Raw genomic sequence first — 25,887 nt, 5'->3', positions numbered from 1 at the left:
ATTCGATTTAATAATCCCACGTCATCGATCACGGTGATCAACGTTTATCGAAGTCTATGGTGGGAGTAACTCTCGGTTACCAGTTAGCAGAGCGTCATTGTTCAGTCAGTTGCTGCCGGCTCGCTGGTGGAGGCAGTATGATTTTATGGGGTCATTTTCTACGGTGGACTTTCATAGACCGTTACTGATTTCTGGTCTGTTCACGAGGTTACGCCTCTTTAATTTAAAATGTTTTTTGTATTTTCGCTATTTAGATTCGCAACATTGACTTCAACTTATATTACATTATATTATATTCAATGAAGTCAAAAATTAAAAGGTGAAATGCTAGCAAAAACTACTAGAGGCTACAATAAGAAAAATCTCAAAGTATGTATATTCGGTAAATTTTTAGCTTTTTTTATTTTTTATTGCTATAATACAGTTTGATTGTTGTGTAAAATCTGTTGTAATATACTAGTTGAAAGTATCTATGCTTACATTATTAAGGAATAGAATGCAGAAGCATAGCACAATAGAACAGAACAACAACCCTATTGTGAATGTTAGATTATCTTTATTATTACATCTGTTTTAAAAAGACATAACTTATTTATAAAAATATTGAGGATCGGGGGTACCGGAAGTGAAGAGGGAACATTGGAATGAGGAAGAGACGGGGGATACAATAGAATCGAACAAATCCTTACATTACAGAATCGTTAATACTAATAAAACTCAGTACTTTTTACAAGTTACAAGAAATAACAAGACCTATCATTAATTTCTTTTCTAACTTATCCATAGATAACCGTATAAATTGGAGCGTGTAGCTTATCTATCGTCTTTTTCGTTTAACACAGAGAATATCGGTGCATCAGAGAGCGGTTACCATCTTGAAATTTTGAACACATTAAATCATTGTTTTCGATTACACCCGTTCGAGAATTGTATTACAATACGTACCAATTAAAATTCCATTGGTCGATCACGCACTGTCTGACAATATCATTCGTTTATTTGCGAACACGTGTTCCGACGTACACATCATTGAAATTCGATTGAGCTAGTTCGTATCAGATCTTTTACAATATATCTATTTAAAAAAATATTAACATTTCTCTTGATATTTTTGTCGCTCGATATTTGGCAGACTTTTTAGTGGCATTTAACAGTTGCATAGGCAGTTGCATGAAGAGATACATTTTAATTCGTTACAAAAGTTTTCTCTATCACTCTGTCTCTCTCTCTCTCTCTCTCTCGCTCTCGGTCTTTCGCGCGCGCGCTCTTTCTCTCCCTCTCTCTCACTCGTATTTTATATATTTATATATAAATTAAAAAAGTGATTCTCCTTAGGAGCATATATAGGTTTCGCGAGATTAGTCATAGAAATTGCGTTGGACCCTCGTCTTCCGGAATCGGGGGAAGCTCCATCACATGTAGCTCTATGTAATTCAGAATTGCATTGTGGATACGTCCGACGAGTATCGTCCCCGATGCAACAGTCAATTACACAAAACATATATATAAAATATATAAAATATATTTTATATACCTTATATAATGTACAGATAAAATATATATATACGTTTAATTATATATATATTTATATTCTTTTTCTTCTATGATCATATAATATGATAAACGAAACATTATTACAGTATATGGAAAGTCGCATTACTTAGCTACTAGAGTCTAACTTACATAATATAAAAATATGTAAAAACAGTTTGTACAAAATCGAGAGAAAAGACAATTATATTTAAAAAAAGAAGTACTAGAATAGTACGTAAGATGAGCGGGCAAAGTATGTGTCTGTGTGGGTATGTGTTTATGGGGGTGGTGGTGGTGGTGGTGGTGGTGGTGGTGGAAGAAAGGGGTGAAAGGTAAAGGAAAGAGTATTTACAAATTTCCTTTTTAGAAAAATAAGACGAAGACATTTCCTTTCGTAAACATGATTAGAACGCGTCGCCGGATTAGTCGAATCGTTATTGCAAGCGTGTACGATCAACTCCATCTTACCGACCACAATAATTAGATCTTTTCTCTCGCAACAATCCTACGATTAATGATTCTATAGCCTATTATGCATACATACCACCGTCCAGCCTTGTCGCCGGGTTACGTCGTGTTATGTAAGAATTCTCTTTTGGCTTTGGTAGATGAGAGATCAGCGAATCGTCTTACCGCCCGTCCGTCGCGCACTTAATTTAATTTAAAGAGACTCTATTACGCATAAACGTACACATTAATGCTAACAATTACGCTAGATTGTTAGTAGTAGGTTCTAGGATAATTCCCGGGAAACGTCTGCAACCGTTGCGATTCGAATGAAACTTCCTTGTAAAATTCTACAACAACATCCTCCTAAAAAAACCTTTGACCTTTTGAAGTAAAACGAATTGAAAAGGAATCGAAAAGAAGTATGTCATCTACTGTTATGACTACGAATGATTAAACAAAATTAAGAACGTATTTGAAAATAATATTCAACTGAAAAATCATCGAAGAAAAGCTAAAAACTGTTCCATCGTATCCAAATGTTTCAGTTGTATAATTTGCAATAAATATCTATACTAGAAAACAAACAATTGTTATTTGGTTTACACGCTTGAAATTCTAATAAGTTTCGTCGAGGAGGCAGCAGACATTTCTCGTGGCAATCGACAGGAGGAGGGTATAAAATATAAAAAAGTAGCGCCGTGCGAATGGAATGTCTGTGTATGGAACGATTATATTCGCGGGGTGAAGACGATATCTCTGAGGCTCTCGTCGACCGTGCAAAAACAATTACCTTCGCTCTATCTTACATTTAAGTTCGCCCCACTAATCGGTAATAAACGTTAAATCGTTGAAGGCCATTTGGAAACACTGCGTTCCTGCAAGGGAAAACACATAATTTAATAAGATTTACCTACAATCGAATATCTTTACTCTACGACACTCGAAGGCACGATTCTCCATATTTGTTTTCTACGCAGATTACAGATTCCCTTCCGGTTCTATACGCGGCACACTACGGTTTACAATAGACAAAGTGCCTTGCAACAAAACGAACGTTAGTCGCGTTAATCTTTCGCTCTTATTTATAACTGTGCGTTACATATTAATCGCAATATTACATATTACACTCTACTTAGTTCTTCTCGTCGAATACATACGTTGGTAGCTGATTCTTCGCTCCGTGTTATTGTCCTATGTACAATACTATTGTAGATAGCAAGGTCTCGTTCCCTATTACTTTACCTATCGGGTCTTCACACTGTGGCAAGTCGAAGGCACCATTGTTCATTGAGCTGAGATGATTTGTTCATACAAAAATGAAAAGATATGTATATACCGCGTGTCTAATATTCTCTCACCATACTAGTAAAAGGCACAATCATTGAACGAGTACGCGAATAGTGTCTCTAATCCGAAAAAGAAAGGGAGGCGGAATACGTTCCACAGACGATCTATATATGTGTATGTATATATATATATATATATAAAAATCCAGAATCATGACAACTGCGTCAGTGTATGCCGACGTAAAGGCTGAACCATATCGTTCTGCTCGTGACCCAACCGGAGTAACCGGAAGTCTCTAAATATGTGCCAGAGAGAATCACCCTCGAACTCGACGAGTCAATCACAGATCTCGTGGGTTACACGACCTACTCGCGCGAGGAAGAGAGCATCACCTGGCTTCATATATAGATCGCCTCGGAACCCTTGTTGCTTTGGTGACCGGCTCCAGCGCTATATGCGTTTGGCGAGGCCATGCACTCGGACCAATCGCTGTTCGAGTGAGGCGAACTGGATGACCAGTGACCCGGACTGTCCGGCGACGGGGTCGGAAAGCTTTCAGGTGCCTGCATAAGGTGCTGTGGCGTCACATCCGGTCCAGAGTGATGGGACGGTGGTGTCAAGTATTGATAGTACTGTTGCGTCTGCTGCTGTTGCTGTGGCTGCTGTTGCTGCTGCGTATTCTGCTGCTGTTGCTGTTGCTGCTGCTGCTGTTGCTGCTGGATCTGCTGTTGCGTCTGCTGCATCTGCTGCTGCTGTTGTTGTTGTTGTTGACTTGAGGAATACGGCAGGTTCTCGAAATCGAAGCCTACGGGAGGCATCCCGCCGTGTTTCTGGTGCGTCGCCTGTCTCATGGCAGCGATGTGGGTGGGCGAAGTCGGTAACGATGGCCGACTTTTGGCAGGCGACGGCGAGCCCATGTAGCTTGCCTGTGGCGACAACGTCATGTTCGATTGCACCGAGTGTGGCGGCGACTGGTTACTATAAGGTGGCGATAACGTGTTCACCATGCCCTGCGCCTGCCGTTGGTGCGGCGCTAGGAGCTGCTCGTGAAAGTTAGGCAATCCGTAATTGGTTGTGAATGTATCCAGCCCTAGCTGTTGTAGACCCTGTATGGATTGGCCCTTTATGCAGTCTTCGTATGGAGGCGGCTGCTTCGCCGTGGCTGTATGCCCCACCAGTTGCGTGTTGCTGTACAGACTGGCACTGTCATAAGGACTTGGCAGATTTCCTTCTGCACCCTCCGCTCCCTGGGGAATTTCCTGGTTTGGGGGCTGTGCCCCACGTTTTGCTGGCGGCTTCTTCACCGACGGCTTTCGCCTTACCACTACCACTCCGCCTTCCGATTCGGGACTGTTTGGGTTTCCGGCGGTACCCGTTTTCGGTCGCTTCTTCGACTTTGTTTGTTTTGGCGCGGAACCGATCACTGTGGGATGTGTGATTAGTTGTGGATGATTTGGAGATCCTATAAGCAAGGAAGCAAAAATGTTAATATTATCGAAATAGACTAATACGGTTTGTAATATATCAATACCTAAAACATTTAAGTAACTGGCAATTTTTGATAGGGAAATATAAATGACACTTACCCATAAGAGGACCGTTTGGTATAACAGTGACCATCTGCGGGGATCTAGGCACGTGTTCGTCAAGCAATCTCACAATGTCATGATGCAATCTTTCGCTAGCTACGTCTCTAGGTAACCGATCCATGTGGTCAGTAATCTCTCTATTGGCAAAGGTGTCCAGCAATGCTTTGCAAGCTTCGTAGCTGCCTTCCCTAGCAGCGAGGAACAACGGTGTCTCATCCTTGTCGTCTTGGGCATCTCTATTCGCTCCGTGAACAAGCAGTATATTGACGGCGTCAACGTTGTTCACTGCCGCAGCCCAGTGAAGCGCGGTCTTGCCACTGTTGTCAGCGGCATTGATATCAGCATCGGCATTTATGAGATCCTCGACCATTCCTTCGGTGGCCAAGCGTGCTGCCAGGATCAAAGGTGTGGTACCATCGTGCATACGAGCGTTAAGATTTGTAGCTCTGTTCCGTAAAAGTATTTGGAAGACGCCCATAGCGTCTGCAGCAACGGCAGAGTGAAGAGGCGTTCTGCCGGTGTTGTCTTGTGAGTTTGCGTCCGCTCCAGCATCGAGAAGTCTCTTGGCTGCGTCAGCTCTGGCGTAACGAGCTGCCAGATGAAGAGACGTTTCACCGCTCTTATCGGTTGTAGCATTTAAGTCTGCACCTTGGGCCACCAAGTCGGCTATCACAGCTGCAGTACCGTCACTCTCATCTTCCTCTTCCCCGGTGTCTAATCCTCCGCCGCGTACGGCGGCTACCATCAACGGTGTCATTCCACAAGGTCCTCTGGCGTCCACATCTTGTCCATGTTCTAAGCTCGGCGGTGTTAGCACGCCAGCATCTGGTCTGCGTATTTCGGCGGCGTCCAAGTGTTGTTGTGTCCACATTCGAGGTTCCGTTTCTTCGTAGTCTGTTATGGCAGTATGATCGCTGGCGTATCCGGGTTCTATGGCTCTCATTCTCTTTGAAGGTGGTAGATCTGATTCGTCGTCCGACCACTGTTGAGCTCGACCATTGCCTACTTCCATATCCATGCAATTGACTGACGGCTGCTTGTTCAAGTTTCTCATCTCTTGACCATCCGGGCCTCTTCTTCGAGATCTTCGACGTTGTCCGCTTCCACTGCTGGTTCGGAGGAATCCTTCTGGGAACCATGTTACACCAACTGCACGTTTCCTTTGCGCAGTGACCAAGACACCGACCAGCATTCCACCGAGAATCACGATGACAACACCGATGAAGACATATTTGTAATTGGTCGGCGTATCGGCGTATTCTGGACCTTGCGGTCCAACGACGCCTCGGACTTGTTCAATAGGGAAGCTCCTTGACAAAGAATGTTTGGACGCGGTAGCTGCCAAATATTCCGCTGCCTCGTTCGCTGAAGGGAAACACACTGCTCCTTGAGTTACAGTACATTTTCTATTGTCGATTTCCAAGTAAGCGATTACGCCATTTTGAGTGTTGGTGTATATTGTAGTTGGCCGACCGAAGAAGTTAGTTTGCAGACTGGGCTCCCTTTCCCTTCTCCAAGGATAAATCATGTCGTTGCCAAGCTCATCTTGCTTAACTCTCAGAGTGGTTCTAAGTTCGTGGCCGATGTCTCTTAGGAAAGTTACTACACTGGATCTGAAGGTTTGCATGTCCATCCTTACTACCACCGAAATCACACCTTCTGCCAATGATGGTGGTTCTCCATCGCAGTCCAAACCATCCCAGTTACATTCTTCATTGTTGCAGCCGTAATCACAATGTCCATTGGCGTAATGTTTGCGGCAGTAGGCGTCGTAGATTGGGCTATAAAAGTAATAAAAGAAGTTAATTTATTTGATAATATTACTTACTACAACTAGAACAGATCTATAAACTGTGCAGAGTTACTTACTTGCACGGTGCGAGTTTCTTTTCGCAATCCCTTCCATCGAAAAGACATTGAGCATTGTTGCAGACGTCATCGCAAACATCGTTCATGAACACATCCCAGCAGTTGATAGGAGCCGTACAATTTCTCCAGGGATTGATACCCAAGGAGCAATCGTTTCCATCGAAATTACAGGCGTATCTATTACATTCTTCGTCGCAATGGTGATTGCCAGACTTCTCTTCGCACCTGTTTTCAACACATTTCTTCCTCTCGAGTTCCAAATCTTGCTCATAGGCGTTCATAGTCTTCGGCACGTTCGAGTTTGCCCTGCCAAAGATACCACCTCCATAGTTGGCATCATAAATCTCGCAGTTCTTTCCGGTCCACTTGGGAGGGCAATCGCAAGCGTAATCGCCGAGTAGGTTCTTGCAGACTGCGTTCGACTGTTGGCAAGGATTGCTCGCGCATTCGTCTCTAGCGTCTATTTCACAGTGCGGTCCAGTAGTTCCAGGTGGACAGTAACATCTATAACCAACCTCGGTCTCAGCCACCCTGCAGGTGCCGCCATTCAGACAGGGTTGTCTGTCGCAGTAAGAGCCAGCGAATTCACAGTTGTTTCCGTAATAGTCGTTGGGGCAGAGACACTTGTGGCCAGCCTGCTTCGCCGTGCAAACTCCACCATTCTGGCAGGGAGAACTGTCGCAGAAGTTCACCTTGACTTCACAGTGGCGTCCCATGTAGCCAGGTTTGCAGTTGCAGTGGTAGTTGTTGATCAACTGTACACAATCTTGTGTCCCTGGCGAGGCACACGGATTGGACAGACATTCGTTGATGTCACCTTCGCATCTGGGCCCGACGAAACCTGGAGGGCACTTGCACTCGAACCCACCGACCTTATCCGTGCAGGTTCCGTTGTTGTGACAAGTGTCAACGGCACAATCATCGACATTCAGTTCGCAAATAAAGCCAAGAGTGCCAGGTGGACAAGAACAGCTGAAGTTGCTGATCAAGTCGTGACATGTGCCACCGTTCTGGCAAGGATTGGGTCTGCAATCGTCCACGTTGAGTTCGCAATTCTGGCCTTGGAAGCCTTTGGTACATTGGCATTGGTAAGAGCCAACCAAGTCCTTGCAAGTGGCGCCATTCTGGCAGGGAGCAGAGTCGCATTCGTTGACTTCTTCCTGGCAATAGGATCCGGTGTAGCCCTCAAGGCAGTGGCAACGGTGACTGTTACCAATATCCTCGCAAGTACCATTGTTACAAAGATTCTTCTCGGGAACTGACTTTCTGATGGCAGCATCTTTACAGGACACCATTTCAACGTCGCAAACCTTTCCAGTCCAGCCTGGAGAACAGCTGCAATGGTACTTGTTCTTGCGTTGGATACACGTAGCCTGGTTCTCGCACGGATTGTCCGCACACCAATCGACGTAATGATCGCATCTTGTTCCAGTGTAGCCGTAAGGACAATGACAAGTGTAGTATTGAACATGGTCGTGACACGTAGCCCCGTTTAAACAAGGGGAACTGTCACATTCGTTTATCCGGTATTGGCAGTTCGAACCAGTGTAGCCTGGTTCGCACACGCAAGTGTAGTTGTTAATCCCGTCTATGCACTTGCCACCGTTCATGCAACTGCTGTCTGTGCAGTCCTCGTCGTTCGTTTGGCAGTTGATACCCGAGAAGCCGAGTTGACATTGGCAAGTGTAGGAGTTGACGTACTCTTTGCAAACGGCTCCGTTTTGGCAAGGCTGGGACTGACATTCGTCCACGTCGATTTCGCAGTGTTTGCCGCTGAAACCGTCCACGCAGAGGCAAGTGTAGTCACCGATGCCGTCTAGACAGGTACCGCCATTTTGACAGGGGACTGAAATAGACAAGATTAGTTAGTTCGCGCTGAAACAAAACTCTACAGCGAATTTTTAGCGGAGGAGTGTGAACTTAAAACTGTGTTAATAAAATATAGTCATTTGATTTTGATAAACACACCATACAAGTACATTGCAAATACAATAAGAATATTATTGATCTCTGATTCTCTAAAGTTTATAAACGGTTTGAAACTGAATTTCAAATTTATCTCATTAAACTATCAAATTATAGGGTAGTGCATTATTGTAGAGTGATCAATTGCTATGCCTCTTTGGTTTGTATTCGGATACAATTAATTTTATATTTATAGAATAAGCATGGTGCATCGCTTTTATTAAAAAATAAACAAAATAGAATAAAAATCGATAACAAACCAAAAGAATTGCAATTAGTCACTCATAGTATCCTACCTTGTCAGCCTAACACTAAATAATTATGACACGTGTACTTACAAGAAGCGCAATCATCAGTATTGATGACACAGTCCCTGCCCTCGTAGCCCTTCGCGCAAAGGCACTGATAGGACCCGTTCGTGTTCCTGCACGTGGCGCCGTTTCTGCACGGAGACGTCATTACACACTCGTCAACGTCCTCGTCGCAGAGTCTACCCGTGTAACCGACCGTGCAGGTGCAGGCAAAGTCGAGGAAGTTCGATGACGGTGAGCACTTGGCGCCATGAAGACATCTGTAACAAGATATCGTCAACATTAATTTCCCTAAAATCGATAAGAAACGTCAATCTTGTGATCAAACATTCCGGCAACATTTTCTTAGGTTCTCGCGAACGTTAACTACCATCGTCGACACAGCTACCTTCGATCATCCCCTAAAGTCCAACGTAATAACTAAACTGCGGATCTTTGTGAAAATAAAAGTCTCAAGGAATGCGCATCGGACGAAAATGTGTTTTTTCTTTAAATAATTGTAAAAAAGTTGAATAGCAACGCGACAGCATCCTTGAATTCTTCCGTTCATTTTTCTCATAAGTCTATTAAATCCGCAGTCCAGTAACTGACTGTGAGAATTCATACTTGTTGGGCGAGCAAGGATCCAGCTTGTCCTCGCAGTTCCGGCCAGTATGGGGTAGCTCGCAAACGCACTTGTAGTCGTTGACAAGGTCGATGCAAGAACCTCCATTCTGGCAGGGGTTGTTCGCGCAGTCGTCGATGTTGGTCTCGCAGTTGGTGCCCGCGTAGCCGGCCAGGCACTTGCAACTGTAGCTGTTTAGGTGATTGTTGCAGGTGCCGCCGTGCTGGCACGGATTCGAGCCGCACTCGTCGATGTCGGCCTCGCATCTCTTGCCGCCGTATCCGGGCGAGCAATGGCAGATGAACTGGTTGATACCGTCCTCGCAGGTGCCGCCGTTCACACAGGGGTTGCTGGCGCACTCGTCCACGTCGCTGAGACACCTAGCATCGTAATAGCCGCGCGGGCACTCGCACCGGAACCCGTTCGTCATGTCGATGCAACGTCCGCCATTCGCGCAAGGATTGCTCGCGCACTCGTTTATGTCTGTTTCGCAGTGTTGCCCGGTGAAGCCAGGCTCACACTCGCACGAATACCTGGAAGAAGAGACATCGTATCCACTGAGGATGGAAGAAATGATAACGTTAGACCAGACCAAGATTTTGCCTGATTAGGGGTCGACGCGAAGGGAGCTCCGCTTGCCGTGCGATCCGTCTGTCCTCGAGAAGGGAGGTACACGACGTTCTCGGTGTTACGTTCGTTAACGGGACGGGGGAGATCAATTTTGCCTGATTGCCGCCATTCTTGCGGTTGAACATTCTTAGTCTTGCGTTGGTCGCACAGTTTTTGAGTCGGAAGAGTTTTTTCTTTTCTCACGGGAGCAGCGTACCGAATGAAAACGGTACAAGTCAGCGCTGGGTAAAATTTTAAGATGCCGCGAACTTGGAAACCGTACTTTTCGAAGGGTGATACATTCAATAATTTACACACTTTTTCAGAGAGCATCTCTGGAACATCTAACTTATTAGGGTGACCTATGCAATGAATGAATCTTTAATGAATTAACAGTGCAATGTTCCAGTGAATAATATTGTACACAACAGTTTCAGTCGAACGTACACATTGACATACAAATGATACATTTTAATTAGCAATGTCTACGTATAGAGCATACAAAATAAGTTAAAAGCGAAAATAAGATGTCATCCATAAGAATTGCTGCATAAATTAGACGACGTTCATTCGTCAAACAGATCATCCCGTACAAACGATGTAAGACGAAATAAATCCGCGTAACATTTTACCCAGAACTGCAGCAGATTGACATCGTGCGTCAAACTTTGATTACACGCACTGTACTTTATAAAACCGTAGAAATCCAGTACACTGTTCCCGTTCCATAGCGCAGAGAGCTCTCGGATCGTTGATACCGATAGGCTCGTCTCTCCGTATGAAATGGTTACTCACAAATCCAAATCATCGACCAGCGAAGTTTCTACTCACCTGTTGATGCCGTCAATGCATCTCGCTCCGTTCCTGCACGGGTTGCTGTAACACTCGTTGACGTTCACCTCGCAATTCGTCCCGGAAGTCCCGGGCCTGCAGATGCACTGGTACCCGTTTATACGATCCTCGCATCTTCCGCCGAACTGGCAAGGATTGCTCTCGCACTCGTCGATCTGGATCTGGCATAGTTTCCCGGTGAATCCTGGAAAGCAGTTGCAGCTGAAGCTGTTCTCCCCGTCGATGCATGTGCCGCTGTGGCAAGGGTTCGATTGGCAGTCGTTGATGTTCGTCTCGCAGGAGGCTCCGGTGAAGCCTGGCGGACAGTCGCAGGTGTATTTTGCTATCGAGTCTTGACAAATCCCGCCGTTCTTGCACGGCGAGGACGCGCAGTCGTCTATGTTGATCTGGCAATGGGAGCCCGCGAAGCCGTTCGCGCAAGTGCACTTGAACGAGTTGATCAGGTCGGTGCAGATGCCGCCGTTCAAGCAGGGCTTGGCTGCGCACTCGTCTATGTCGATCTCGCACTGGGTGCCCGTGAAACCTGTGAACAAACGTGAACGTAGGCGTTAGTCGGTGTTTAGAACACAATTCGTGCGAGTTCTGCTTTTCTAGGCTAACTGTTGAAACAGGATTTTTTAATAGAATCTTATTTCCCCGTTTTCATTGTTTAGTCAGTCAAAGTTATTTTTCGGTCATCGCACCAAGTACTTTTCTCCCTGTGAATTCACTGAAATTATTTAATTAGGAAATAACATTCCATTGTAACGAACAGTCCAGAAACATAGCTCGTGCACGTATAATATTTGCCAGCTAAGTAGTAATAACCAAATTTTAGTCTATTCTTTCAGTATTTTTAGAATTATTTACTTAGACAAAGAATCTCTATTGCAAAAATAGCGCGCATTGTGTAAATAAATCGCAGATTTTATGCATTTGCGGGTAGACTAAGAAGATAGTATAAAGAACAGGATAACAATCGCAAGAATTTAAGAATATTGTTATATTATTGTCATATTAATAAAATTCTTAATTCTACTTCTAATTAACCGAAATTAAGAAGGTGCTGATAAAAACGGCAGCTTATAGATCGGACCAGGTGAAAGCTGTAACGGTACCCAACACATTCGGTCGTCCAAGTCCCGATCGTCGGGATCCCGCCCGGCATCTTTCCGCGTTAAATGCAACTCGGGAAATTGCAAACATTCTCATGGGCGAATGAAGTCGTCAAAGAGGCGACTACCGTAATTAGCCTTAATTAGACGTATACAGAAGAGAAGCGGAGGAAGAACAAAACTGGTCCGGATGGTGGCACAGCTAATTGCATCTTTGATCGATCGATTCCTAGCGCTTTTTTTTCCCACCGCGTCCTGATCTTCGTTGCACGGTGATCCTGGGATGGCGATAATAGCGCCAATTATCGGGAGTAATTAGACTCTGCAGATCGCTATCGCCGCAAGAAAATTGCCAGACCAGATGGTTTCAATCTTTGATCGTCGGCGACATTCGTAAAAACAATCTTTCGGCTGTTTTCGATCGTAGCCGAGCGTTCATGTCGCTATTCGAACAGTGATTGAGTTATTAATCGTGTGTTCATTTCTAAGATAAGTGTGTCGAAAACCCATAAATCATAATATAGGATTTTTTTTTAATTTTTTGCTAAAAATTCATCACATGACGCGACATCACACGACAATCTAGCATTTCTATTCGAACCTTTATTAAAAATATATTGAAATTTAAATCTTCATTAACAGCCCGTTATAACTTATGGCAAAAATTCATTAGAATTAAATTTTATATTTTAGTTGTGTATCGGTAAACATATTATTCGGTATTTATAGCGTAATAATACTTTCAAACAGTATTCAACTTAACAATATTATTAAAAGAGACAATTTCTTCGTGTTTAACTTCTGTTTCTAACAACCGCGTTAAAAAGTATTTATTTCGTACAAAGCTGCCCCGTAACGGATTGCTTGCCAAAGAAAACTTCGCAAACGAAGCGATTTATGCGAGTGTCACCCGGTCCTCGAATACCGGATTTCCAGGACACTGGAACGCATCCTACGGACGCAGCGTGAGCTCTTTCGTGCCGGAACGAACGAGATCGTCTAGATTTCGGTACCCCAGATACCGCGACGATCGTCGAAAACGTTCGAGACGGTCGTGTGCTATCGTTGAACAGAGTCGCGGTCCCATGCGACGCGTCCTCGCCCTAGGTGGTCTAATTAAATTACGGCGATCCCGGGCGAAATAAATTGCATTAATTACGATCGAATTAAATTATTCATTGAAAAGGTGGTCCCGGGGAAACGGGTCAACTAAATGCGGAGTTTATCTTCTGGGAACCGCGGAGGACGTCTCTGAAGTCGGCCCGGCGCGACCAGTATCCTGCCAGCGTGTGGTAATCTTCGGGTTTTGCGGAATAAGAGATAGCTGCGGGCTGTTCGCGATAATTAAACGTGTACGTATGAATTAATTGCGAATGAGGTACGACGGCGGGGCGCGCACCGCGACGGTGTGCCCCACGGAATCCTGGGTACGCGAAAGTCGATCGGCTTTGATTTAGATAAGTCCGAGTCGCATCCGCTAATTTGGCGAACGCGCGGTGCTTCCGAGCCAACCGAGACAATGTCCTTAATTGGAGGAAAACTAATTAAGAAGAGCGCACCGGGGGAATTCGACACGTAACGAGAGTCTAGCACACGACTATCGATAGATTCTTTAGCCGTGTACGGCAGACTTCTCAATGGGAGAAAGTTATCGGTCAGGCTGCTTGGCCTTCCGCGTTATAAAGGTTCCATGCTGATCCAGCGGCAAGTGGTTCGCCGATCGTGGTCCCAGAAACTCTGTTTCGGATCTAGACGGAATCAGTGATGCCAGGACCTAGCGAAAATGCGACCAGCCTTATCGCAGAAGCGATGTTTTAAAAGTATTAAAACGTATTTCAGATCTGTAGCGTCTAGAATTTTAGAAAATTTCCTGCATCTGTTCCTTCTGTTAAATGATAATAAATCTACTATACTTAATGAAAAATGCTAATTTCATGTATAAATGTCTGATGAATATCTTCTTTGTTAACATCTGTTTCACGGGGCACAGGAAGAAACTGTTTCATTAATGGAAATTGATTTGTGCCGTTTTTTTAGTGATTTTTATCAGAATATATGATCAAAAAAAGCAATGTATTGAAATAATTCTCGAGAAATATGTTTAGAATTGTAATAATCGTAAATTAAAAGGAACATGTACAGGAATGAAGGAATTTTCTGACTATTTTTGTTCTCACTTCCCAGTACTTTGTGTATTCTAGCGTTTAAGAAGATTATTGTACGGAAACAGCATTTTCAGAAGTAGTTATAATGTTCTCAATTTCTCTATTATATTTGCTCTCGAAGAAATATTTTTCATTTTCCAGGATTTGTCAGAGAGTGAAATTTTCTCCCGATGGTGGTAACAATAGCAGATATTCTTGTCAACCGGACGACGCGTAGATTTCTACCGTATTTACATTCACTTAATATTTCTGTTTTCCCATTCAGACAATGAACCGGCTAATTCAGTTGTGAACGCACGTACAAGTCGACGGCGTACACCGCTGTCGCTTCCTTTCGAATCTTAAGGGCTGTGTACACAACGGAATCGTTACAACGAGCCATCGAGGAGCGTTCGGTGATCCTTTCCCTCTTCAGGAAACGTGTTTCCATGTTCGAGGAAATTTCCAGACCGTAATTCATAATAATATCGTTGAAAGAATATTTATTACCAGACTACGGATTTTATAATGAAATAGAAAATAGTAAAAATATAAGAACAATATCAGAATTATTTAAGAAATCATTTAAAAAGAATCCTGGAAAATATGTATTTTACGCGAAGATCCACAATCTACTTTTTACAAATCAAAGTTGCATGAATTTAAAAATAAATAATTCGAATTTCTCACCGTACAACGAATCGCTTCAAACTGTCAACTAATAATTCATTTTCGGGATTTAAATGCCGCGATAAATAACGATACTTTAAATAATTTTTGCAACAAGTATCTGGCAAAATGTCGTGCACTGTAATGAAATTCTTTGTTCGGCTCGTCGTTTGGAAAGAGTGTCTGTAAATGGCGCAGACATAAGTTCGCGAGCGTAATTTTTTGTCGTGGCACACCGACGAATTTCTTTTTGGACCGAGACAATCGGTCTCTTTTCGCGGAGTCATTCGTCGGTGCTATCAACGCAAGAGAGGACCGTCCGCGTATTAGCATACGAATACGCCCGTAGAAACGCGTACCGTTTGAATTATTAAAGACGTCCCGGGAGACACGGGGCGGGGTTGAAGGCAGAAACATTTTTTAGCGCTGAGTTAACACGCCATTGTCTTTCCCCGCGGTTTTCTCGTCGGCGTCGTTTGCTTCGCGTCCCACGACCGAACAAAAATGGAAAAACTGCGCGGGCTCCGATCCGTACGCTTCGATAAGTGACCACCTGCTTCTTTATGCGTTCTCCGAATTTTTCACGCTGCATTTGCTCGCAAATATGGTCTCTGGAATCCGCGAGCGCATAATCGATTCCTTTCTCAATCGAACTTCCAGAATGTGGAACTTTTTTATATCGAGTGGTCAACTACGATCAGTTATTTAATTGGAAGCACTATTTAGCACAGGACGGATTTTACTGTTTAGTATAAATATAATATATACGTGTAGAATAAAGTATAAAATAATATATAAGATCATTATAATTATAAAGTAAAGCGTACATTACATACTGAATGGTGATTTAATATATCTTGGACATCTTTTTTAACACTTTGCATTCGAGGGCTCCGGAGCGGAGTCATTTAAAATTTATGTCCAAACTCGAGAGCTTCGCTGCGGAGACAATAAAGATAAATTTTAAGTGGCTCTGCCCCGAAGCCCTCGGGTGCGAAGCGTTAATATATCATTGTACAGTTGAAATATTATGGGTCAAACATGGCACAAAACTACGATATATAAAAATATAAACTTTATAATTAAATTTATACGAGAATTAAATTTACTTTCAAAATTATCCCATCTAATTATAATGTATTTTTATTACAAATTGAAATTGTAATAAATTTTTAGTAGAAATACTGACTGATACGATAAAAAGTTTCTATATCTAAATTTATTAATCGCATAGAAAGTCTTCGTGTTGTCTGTATCTAAAGCAGGTTCTCTGAAGAAGTAAAAATAAGTGTATACCATGGACGAAGAAAGCATTAGTCGGAGGATTTAATTACTAGTTCCAAACTTCGCCATTCGAGGGTCCTAAGCATTTAAAAACCTGCTTTTAAAAAGAGACCCGTGTCTAAGGAAAGTACCCTTCTTTTAAGATGTCTTAGAAACGCGTTCAGACCGATCTAGAATAGCAGTCACTGGTATTATTCCTCGGAAGATGGCGGTATCCTGTGATAAACGTCACGAAGCGCAGTCATAAATTTCAGTGCCTTCGTTAATATTCCATGTTCTTTTATTCATTTATCGGCATTGTTCTCTTCACTATAATTATCAGATTACTGTTTTCACGATTCGAGGCTCAAACAAAATTAATATTTACCGTTAACTACAGATCTTTCTGCAAAAGTCACCAATTATATAAAATACTTACGATTATCTTATGAAACTTATCCTTTTAGCTTTTTGTTATCTTTTCATATGTGGAATTATTTATGTTCTGTTTGAGGTATATTTAATTTATATAATACTGTTAAATGGATCATTCAACATTTATAAAAGAACAAAACTGTTAGAACAAAAATACATATTTAAAGTACGATAAATTTGATTGGTGCCTCGGAGTTACCATTCGAGCAGAATAGGTTTATTCTAGTACAATTCCATGTATTTTCGTAACATATACATATAGAGACGATACATGTACCGACATATATACGATAGAGATAACATAGACGGTGTTTTGGAGTCCCGGCTCCTAAAATAGAGATCCGAGGTGGCTGTAATTCATACGACGCAACAATGGCTGCCGAAGGTCCCGAAGACCGTGCGTAGGAGAGCACGGCGCGAGATATCACGTGTGCCTGAACTATGATGAAGATGATGGCCCGGCTGCTTCGTGGCTTTCACGTTCCCTAGACCTTCGTCCTGGGATCGCGATACGGAAACGAATCAAGCAGAAATCGAACCATGGTGGTGGATAACGGGACTCGAGATTGCGGAACAATGCGAAAGAATTCCGAGTGGACTTCGCTGGCCCGCAGGAATTAATAGTTTAGGTTCGATGGTTGACTCCGTGGAATGTTATTGCCCGTTTACTGGTAAATTGTGTCCGGCGATTGTGGGAGCCTTGCTTCCGATAATCTTACGATACGGACGATCTCAACGACACGCCTCTACCCAGAACAGTATCCACGCGACAAACAATACATTCGCGATGCACCTGCTCTAGCTCCGTGTCGGCCAACTTCTTGACAAATAGATTATTCGATCTCAATTAATGATTTATTGGTAACGTAACGATATACTTGTCATGTGACAATAAACGTCGTTGAAGAAATGTAGTAACAGAAAGGTGAAAATCATTGTTAACCCTTTGATTTATAATTTCGTTTACAGCAGCGCTAGTTATAGCAACTGTTCGTTATTAATAGCTTCTTTACTGAAACGAAATTGTTGCGTCTTCATATATTTTTATAACGGAGAGATCAAATTTTGTTACGACTTTTCTAAACTTTTATATTATTTGCTAAACGTTTGTTAGAAGAAATTAATAACATTCTTGTTCGTTACAGCGCAACGGGTATTAGGAATGTGCATAATATAAGAAGTTATTTATTAACACGATTTTAATATTTAATTTACAAAAGTATTGCCATATTTCAGGGAACCGAATCATTAAACTCTCCGGACTCGAATTATATATCACAATCAACGCGAAGAGAAATCGTCGATTTCGCCAGGTGTCGTTGGCAGAACGTCTTAATTCCATTAACGAACAATAAAAATGCACACGGTCAGGTGTCCCTCTCTCAATGAAGCAGGAATATAAAATGCGTTTCGAAACCAAACGGGATTCTTTCGCCCTTCGATTTCCGCTATGCCGCGCGCACAATGCGCGACAATGTTCTCATCCCAGAAATTCGAAACCGCAGGAAGAACGTGCTGCGATCGACATTCAGGGGTATACTGCCACACGTTTACGACACCCATAAAGCTACCCACTTATTCCAGAAATTTACGACACCGCGTACAATCACGAATTCTCCGCTGTGAATCGCGCAACGACACCGGTTTTCCAGCTGTAAATAAAACCCCCGTAAAACCCGCGGCCATTCTCGAAAGTGGAACGAAATCAGAACGATGGGCGGATAAGAAGGGTTCACGTGAAACAAAATCTTCCAGGTCGACCTCCGGCATGATGTCTAAGATTAACGAGAACACAGTTTAGGAACAAAGAATACCACGTTTTCGTCCACAAAGATTTTGGAAGTGGATCTTACTTATTGGCTTCAGATTCTAACGTCGGATTTATAATGATATAAACCAAGTAACAACGGACTATAAATATTTCATCAACAGACAGGAACGTCACTCGTAAATTCCAAACACAATTTATCAATTAATAATTCATCCATATTCAACACTCTTCTTTGAAGCCACAGCATCTCGGGCTACATTCTCTTTATACGTTATTTCGCAGTAACTAATTGACATTTAAACCAAGTTCACAATAAAACAATTTCTCATACTTGAAACATTAAAATTATTAAGTCAAATACGGAACCGTGAAGGCGTTGTAAGAATTTGAAAATATTGTTACGTCTCTTTCAACTTACTAGAATTATTAAAAGAGGGAAGCCATAAATATAAATCGGACAGTTATTACTTCGCACAAAGATTTGCAGTGTAACAATGAACAAGATCTGTTAGGAACATAAATTGTGAACCACAAAGCGAAAGAATCCGTGAATATTTTGCATTATGAGTAGACAGTGAATTTTTATGCAAAATAAACATTGTCCGCGTCGATTGCAAGGAATAGAAAATAAGTAGCAACTTCATTTCTTGTTTAACAATCTTAATAGATTAAAAACAATACATTGAAGTTCCAAAATGCTTTTCACTTTCACAATATTTTGAATTCTACCTACCCAATTTTGCCATAAACGCAAAACATCTGTAGTCTAGTTGCGATGAGTATATTCATCGAAAATAACTACCTGGTTATGAAAAGAAAAATTGAACGAAAGCGAGCAGATACGAGACCAGATTGTTGTTTTAGGTCGCCACCGTCAAGAATAGAATTCCTCCGGTTGGTTTAGCCATCGCGAAAAATGGCGACCAGTCCCGCGGGAAACGGAAGAGGCGAGAATCGTATCCGCAGTGGTCGTTGCTCGTGTCTGCGCAGCCAACTCCCACGTTTGGCCAGGCGTGTTCGTATAATTGTAATCTATTGCTTCGCCAGTGTTCTCGAACCAGCCTACGCGCATTGATAAACTATGCGAAACCTAGCTCGCCGATGCACTTCTCCGGGATCCGTCCTCCTCCAACCCCTTCCTCCTCCTCCTGCGCTCGGATCGCCTCTCACCTGTCCCCGTCCTTTTCTTTAGCCTCGTGCTTTTGCATCGACGCGTCCGTGTGCGCATGGACCCGAGAGCCTAACGAGCCTGAGCACGTGTGCGGCGCTTCGCCTCAGCGCAGGGTGTGTTTCGAGCTGTCTCGAAGTCGATTAAAGGAAAATGAATCGGGTCTTAGGCGATTCGAGCGGAGTGGAAGCCATTCGGCGCGCGCCGCCATTTTGCTGCGTCCGCAACGCCTGACTAGGGAACCCCTACGTAGCCTCACTTTTCACATGCTTACACGTTTAATTTAGCGAAATTCCCGTTGCAAATATTTCTAGTTGACGCGTTGCGTATCCCATCGTCACATGCGAGTGACGCTAATTTTGTATTAGCTGTCAAAATTCATTTTATGAACTATGGATCTTTATGCAAATTAAAAAAAAAAAACGAAAGAAAAAGATTGCTTTGTTAACTCAACAAGTGTTCGTTGTAAAATCAAAGTAAAAATATTATTAGACTTCATTCATTCATTTTCTTTTATTTCAAGAATTTGCGCATGCCATAAATTCATAGAGATCCGATTATAAAAGTCGTTCCAATAATTTAATTTATTTAAGAATTCACTATGAAAGAATTTTTCATGTTTGTAGAATTGTTAAATAGGAAAGTGATCAATTTAATTATATTAAAATCAGTGTCAATTGAAGATAGTCTCATAAATGATAAGAAGCTCTTTATCACAGACAGTGATAAATCTGCAGTTTCCGCAGATTTGTGCAGAATTCAACAAATTCGAATTTCTTTGTTTGAATACATCAGAGGAGGATATTACATTTTTTAATGTAAATTGAGTTTTTATACCAAAAGGTAAAGCTTATAACAACAATATGTTTTACCACTGAATTTTGAGAATTATTCACGACGATAGTTAAGCGAGAACGTTCATCGAACCGTTCCGATGCAACATCCATAATGATTCACTTAAATTTGTTGTATCGGCTGAACCGCGAGCGGTGTCTTTGAAGTTCAGCCATCCTTCTCTGATCATCATAATCACTCGATGCCAGTATCGTGTTCTCGGATCACGCTCCGTATGTAGGAAGCGCACGACGACCCGGCACATTCAAATTAGAAAACCAATATCTCGTTAAAGTCCACCGATCTATTTCGTAGCTGAATATTCGATGGAAAGCGGCGTTCGCGTAGGATGCACGCGCGCTCGCTGGGTGGCGACGATGTTGATTAACAATGTGCACGATGCACTCTGTTGCCTCACGCATAAATTACGTCCCACGTGGAATCCGCGATTCATGACGAATACAAGCTGAATGGACTAGTTCGGTGACACCGATAACCAGTTCCGGCGATCCTATGGTCCCTATCGTCTCCTATATTTTTCGTCACCATTTTCTTTTTTCTATCACCTATAAATCAATTTGTTCGATCCTGCAATGCATCTTTACGCGCTCGATCCCTTGACGAAAACATTTGTTTTAGAAATATTAAGGTAAAACTACCTATTATGAAACACCGCTTAATTGCGACCCCTTCGAGACACAGTGTAGCACAAATAATGCAATAAAAAATAGCATTATTGTTTATTCGTATTAAATAAGTATTTCAAAGGTCAATACGTTAGCTAGAAATATCGAGCTACCGAACAGTGCTATAATTATTCAATAATAACATTTTTAAGTTGTACTAAAATCGATGATAATCTTTGCTCCGTGAGAACCGTTCCATAATAGAAGCTTATGCCATGTCAATATATTATTTTGCCATTGTTGTGTTTTATTACCGTGTTGTATTTTATTATTGTATGCAATTTTCTCATTTGACTATCCAATTGTGTGACGATTAATTTGAATTTCTATTCGTTGCATTAAACCACTGCCATACTTTGACGAGTCTAATTTGTGATCTAGTAACAGAAATGTTCTCTGTGGTGAGTTTTTAAACGTACCAGTAAACAATTATTTTAATCGAAAAAGTTCTAATCTTTTAAAGCTCTAATAATTATGATTACAAAATTAAAGAATTAAACTATCCTAAACGCGCTCATTGTTAATTACATTATAACGTGAAGAAGGTCCGACGTTCGAGCATGAAATTGTGAGACGAAAATTTGATGGAACCATTTTTGGAGGGAGTTTATTATTTTTTAGTGTTACGATCTACTTTAAACAGAACGTGGACCGATTAAACGAAGCTGCATTTAACCGGCAGAGTTATACCGCGTCCTTGACGTAATTTAACCGGCGCGTCGCGCCATTCGGCGAACCTACAGGAATTCCAGCAGGTGGAGCCGCGAAAACACCATTCTTCTTCCATATTAGCGGCCCGTTTAAGCCGAGCAGACAATCCGAGGCGATTTCGAAAAAGGATAATTCGTGGATGGGCCGCGTCGCGTCGCGGCGTCGGCCTAATTGCCAGAATTACAGCGCAACACGGCGCAGATAACCGGAATTTATTTGGCGCATCACGGCCATTTTTTCGTTAACGACCGCTCGCGTTCGACGATAACGAGAGAAAGACTCGATCTTGCGGTGTCCCCTCATTTCCTCGACGATGGACCTGATGAGCGCCTCTTTTTCATTCGATTCGGTGAATAACACACCGGCGACCGCAACCCGTTGGCGATTCGACCAAGAAGTCGCCCGCGACTCGTCATTACGTAGCGCTGCGCGCGTATTAACGTCATCAGCCGCCGACCAAAAGGGACGAGCACGACGGACAGGCGAGGTGAATTCTGCTTGCTCAGGTAGCAACCCCGGTGATCCGCGACCGTTAATCGCGAAAATCATCCGGGCACAGGTGCGCCGCCGTCCCTTCTCGCCTCCGTCTTCTTCTTCCGCGCTCTGCTCGACCTTTGACCCGCGGTCACCGGCCTGCCAAGTCCTTGATCATTCGAAACACTCGTCTTATTTTCACTTGCCGGTATTCCCCGTGGTTCCCTAGATCGCTAACGCGTTTAATCGGAATCCTCGATCGCTCGCAGCAGCTAATAGTTCACGGAAATCGAAGATAAACGATCGGTAGCTTTTCAGATCAAATTTTGAAAGCCAGCAAAATTTTATTTTTAAATTTTTCATTTTCATTTTCACAGCATTTTTCACGCTGAATCGTACAAACCGACTTTTTTTTATAATAAAATATTTTGCTTTTATGGAAGAAACATCATTTACAGAAACTGTATTTTAGCTCAATAACTTCATCATTACTCGAGTTACTTCAATTTTAATTACAAGAGACAGGGATTAACGAATACGATTTTATTCGTCACTATCGAATTTCTGGCATCTGCCGGCCTCTGTCACCCACCCAGAGTCCTCTTCGTCGATGGAATTATTCACGAACTGATAACACGATCTGGTTCCCCTGGCCGTTGAGATTCGAGATACCCGGGGGACAATAAAAACGTAGTTCTTATTAAGTTTTGGCCTGGGCCGTGGCCGAATTACGCAAAAATTCTTGTAAACGAGACGAGGTTCGAGAGGAGCTGATTGGCCGCGCTTCCCGTTAATGCGTGAATTCCGTGACGGGATCCTTTTTTCATAATTAAAGCGGATCGGGGGCCTGTCTCTGAAGAGGAGCCGCACGAAATGATCCGGCCGAAATACGTTAAATACGCCCAATGAAGTCATCATCATTTACCGGCAGCCGATCCCCGCGCGCAACGAGAGGGAGTCGGCCGGACGGTTTCTGGACCCGAAGGCGGTTTCGATCGTTCCTGGTTCCGTGCAAATATTCCGATCCGGTCTGGTACAAGAGCCCGAATCCCTTTGGCGAGGATCACGTAGCACCGTCAAAGGGTTCCGCAACCACATCGTAATGCGAGCGATGTGTCTGATCGGCCTCGTCAATTTAGTTGAAGAAATCCCTGCCTCTCCAGCAACAGATTGCAATCGTCTCGCGCTGTGATTCTCGTTTTAGTCTCCTGAATTGTTTCCCGTTCCGAGGAGACGGTCTTTCGAATTTACACGGACGAGATGGTCTTTGCCTCGTTCGACCACTTGGTAATTATAGTTAGCGAATTTTGTTCCAAAAGATACAAGTTAAATTAGGAATGTTATAGCGACTGTTGAAAGACAGTCGACGTAGTGGGAATAATTCATTACATAAAGGCTGGACAATTTAAATGTTAATGATTTCAAAATGTTTACATGTATTGTCTAATGCTTCGAAGCGATTGTTTATAGATTCTCAAAGTAAGTGTTTGGATGATTGGAAAATAAAGAATGAATTTTATAGGAAACGGAAGATTGAATCAGCAATAATCAAACTGGGGTTGTTTATGTAAAAAATACTTTCTAACTCAATTCTAAAAACCGAGAATGGAATAAAAATGCATTTTCTTCTTTTAATAATTGTAACAACGTTTTTAAATTTCCCTATTGTAGTCATTCTAATATTTTTCCCAAATATTTGTATCATAAATGCTCAAAATCTTTAATCTAATAATTGTAAACTCTAACTGTGTAAACGCTGTAACAATGTAAAGTAATAATTGAAGTATACAGGACTTTACAATTATTTAACGAAGCCTGGTAAAATGGACTTTAATTTGAAAAATTTAACTGAGATTAAAAAATAGAACAGTGAAAGTCCACCAAGTAAACGATTCGCTAAAAGAGCAGAAAATTACGGAAGTCATTGCCTCGCAGTTCAACGTCTCTTAGATTCAGTCGAGATTTTTCTGGAGCCTAATCCCTCGCCTACCATGGAAAACAGTATGCCTGGGGAGGATGCATCATCGCGGCGTTGCACACGAAAATGACGGCATTACCCACGCCTCTATTTCCATAAAAACCCTCCGGGCCGCTGTATATCTGCCGAAGTTAACTGTAAATCCACTGAGACCTTCCGGGGGCAAGGCACAGTGTCTTTCGCAAGAATATTCACTGAACTTACGATGGATTTCGAGAGATATTAACACGATCATCGGACGTCAGGCGAGTGTCTTATACGTTTTGCCTTGTCACTGGTACGAACCTGTGATTCCTGATCCGAGATTGGTTACTGCTGTTCTTTATGGTAATCCGGATCTACCAATGATCGATTCTCAATTTCTTACTACGCGATGGTGAGATAAATCTGGCTTTTGGCTCGTTAGTTTTCCCTCCTTCTATTGTTTCTAAATCTTCTTGAACTTTAAGATTAACTAAATTTTTATACATCAATATATCAATAAATGTTATTATTATTAAATATTTTATTAGTTTTGAGATACATTCCACCGTGTTTTGCGTCATCTTTTGCATCAATTTAAGCATTCCTATAAAGGAATTCCTATAGAGAATGTCTTGTGATAAATAAGTTGAAGATAGAGAATATCATTAGAAGAATATTATTATTAGACGGTGTATTTATGTGCAATATATGAAAATTGTTTGCACCGATTCAAAGAAATCAGAACTAAATATCCAAATTCATTAATTTTTTTAACCAATTGAATAGATTAAAAATAATACACTGACATTTTATAATTCTTTGAATTTTTCTATTATTCTAAATACATAAATGTAAATTTTCTTCTATTTTAAATACATAAATACGAATTTTCTACTATTTTAAATGCATAAATAAACTCGTTTTTAAATGCATAACTGAATTTCAAATGAAATCACAAGAGAAAGACATATTGAATGAATAATAAAGCTGTACGCGAAGCAATTATGCCACAGACTGACGTGTTTCACGCGAAGATCTATAAAAACTGAAATAAGACATCTAATTTGAAAAATAGAAAACAATAATTTTACAGTCCGCTAACAATTTTTATAGCCCACATCAAGATTCGCAGTCCTATTTACATATAATTTCTCGTCTCATTTGATCGCGTCCGGTGCTATCTTTACGTCTGGTGTTCCCATGGGTCCGTTCTACGAAATGAATTGGTAATAACGATAACGGTCGATGACTTCCAGGATGGCGACTTTTTACTCGATTAGGTGCCGCGCCTTCGCGGTACTTTGTTAAAAATCTCGGGGAATCGGAAAACTTCTGGGTGTTCGGCTCCCAAGTGAACTCCACCCTGTCGTTTATACACGTCCGAGTGTCTAACTGTAAACCCGTGGCGGGAGGGCGGCGGCGTGGCGGCGTGGCGGCGTTGCGGGGTCGTCGGTTCGCCGGAAGAACTAGAAAAATTCCGGAAGGCGCTCGTAAACCCGACTGCGTTTCTGCAAACCGCGGAGCATCGCTGGAATTCCCTCGGCGGATTCCTGCTACGCGTGTAACGCCGGCTGAATTTCGTTTACTCGCTCTCCGCTCCGGCCGGGAATATTGCCTAGCCGAGATT

At 42.3% G+C, this 25,887-nt stretch overlaps 1 protein-coding gene across 2 annotated transcripts in view; it reads right to left on the bottom strand.

Annotated features, from left to right (window-relative positions):
* Window positions 1-442: 442 nt before the first annotated feature.
* N (neurogenic locus Notch protein) overlaps window positions 443-25,887 on the bottom strand; it is a 386,036-nt gene continuing 360,591 nt past the window's right edge. For both annotated transcript variants that reach the window (XM_078188604.1, XM_078188603.1), the window contains 6 exons: window positions 11,049-11,592; window positions 9,611-10,141; window positions 9,032-9,264; window positions 6,729-8,574; window positions 4,857-6,640; window positions 443-4,732 (listed from right to left, as the gene is read on the bottom strand). In XM_078188604.1, the coding sequence (XP_078044730.1) occupies window positions 3,669-4,732; window positions 4,857-6,640; window positions 6,729-8,574; window positions 9,032-9,264; window positions 9,611-10,141; window positions 11,049-11,592 (6,002 nt within the window). In that variant the 3' untranslated portion in view covers window positions 443-3,668. The remainder of the gene's footprint in view (window positions 4,733-4,856; window positions 6,641-6,728; window positions 8,575-9,031; window positions 9,265-9,610; window positions 10,142-11,048; window positions 11,593-25,887) is intronic.

Source organism: Augochlora pura, chromosome 8 (genome assembly GCF_028453695.1).
Source record: "Augochlora pura isolate Apur16 chromosome 8, APUR_v2.2.1, whole genome shotgun sequence".
Lineage (NCBI taxonomy): Eukaryota > Metazoa > Arthropoda > Insecta > Hymenoptera > Halictidae > Augochlora > Augochlora pura.
The sequence above is the reverse complement of the archived record's forward strand: the minus strand, read 5'-3'. Positions and strand labels throughout refer to the sequence as shown.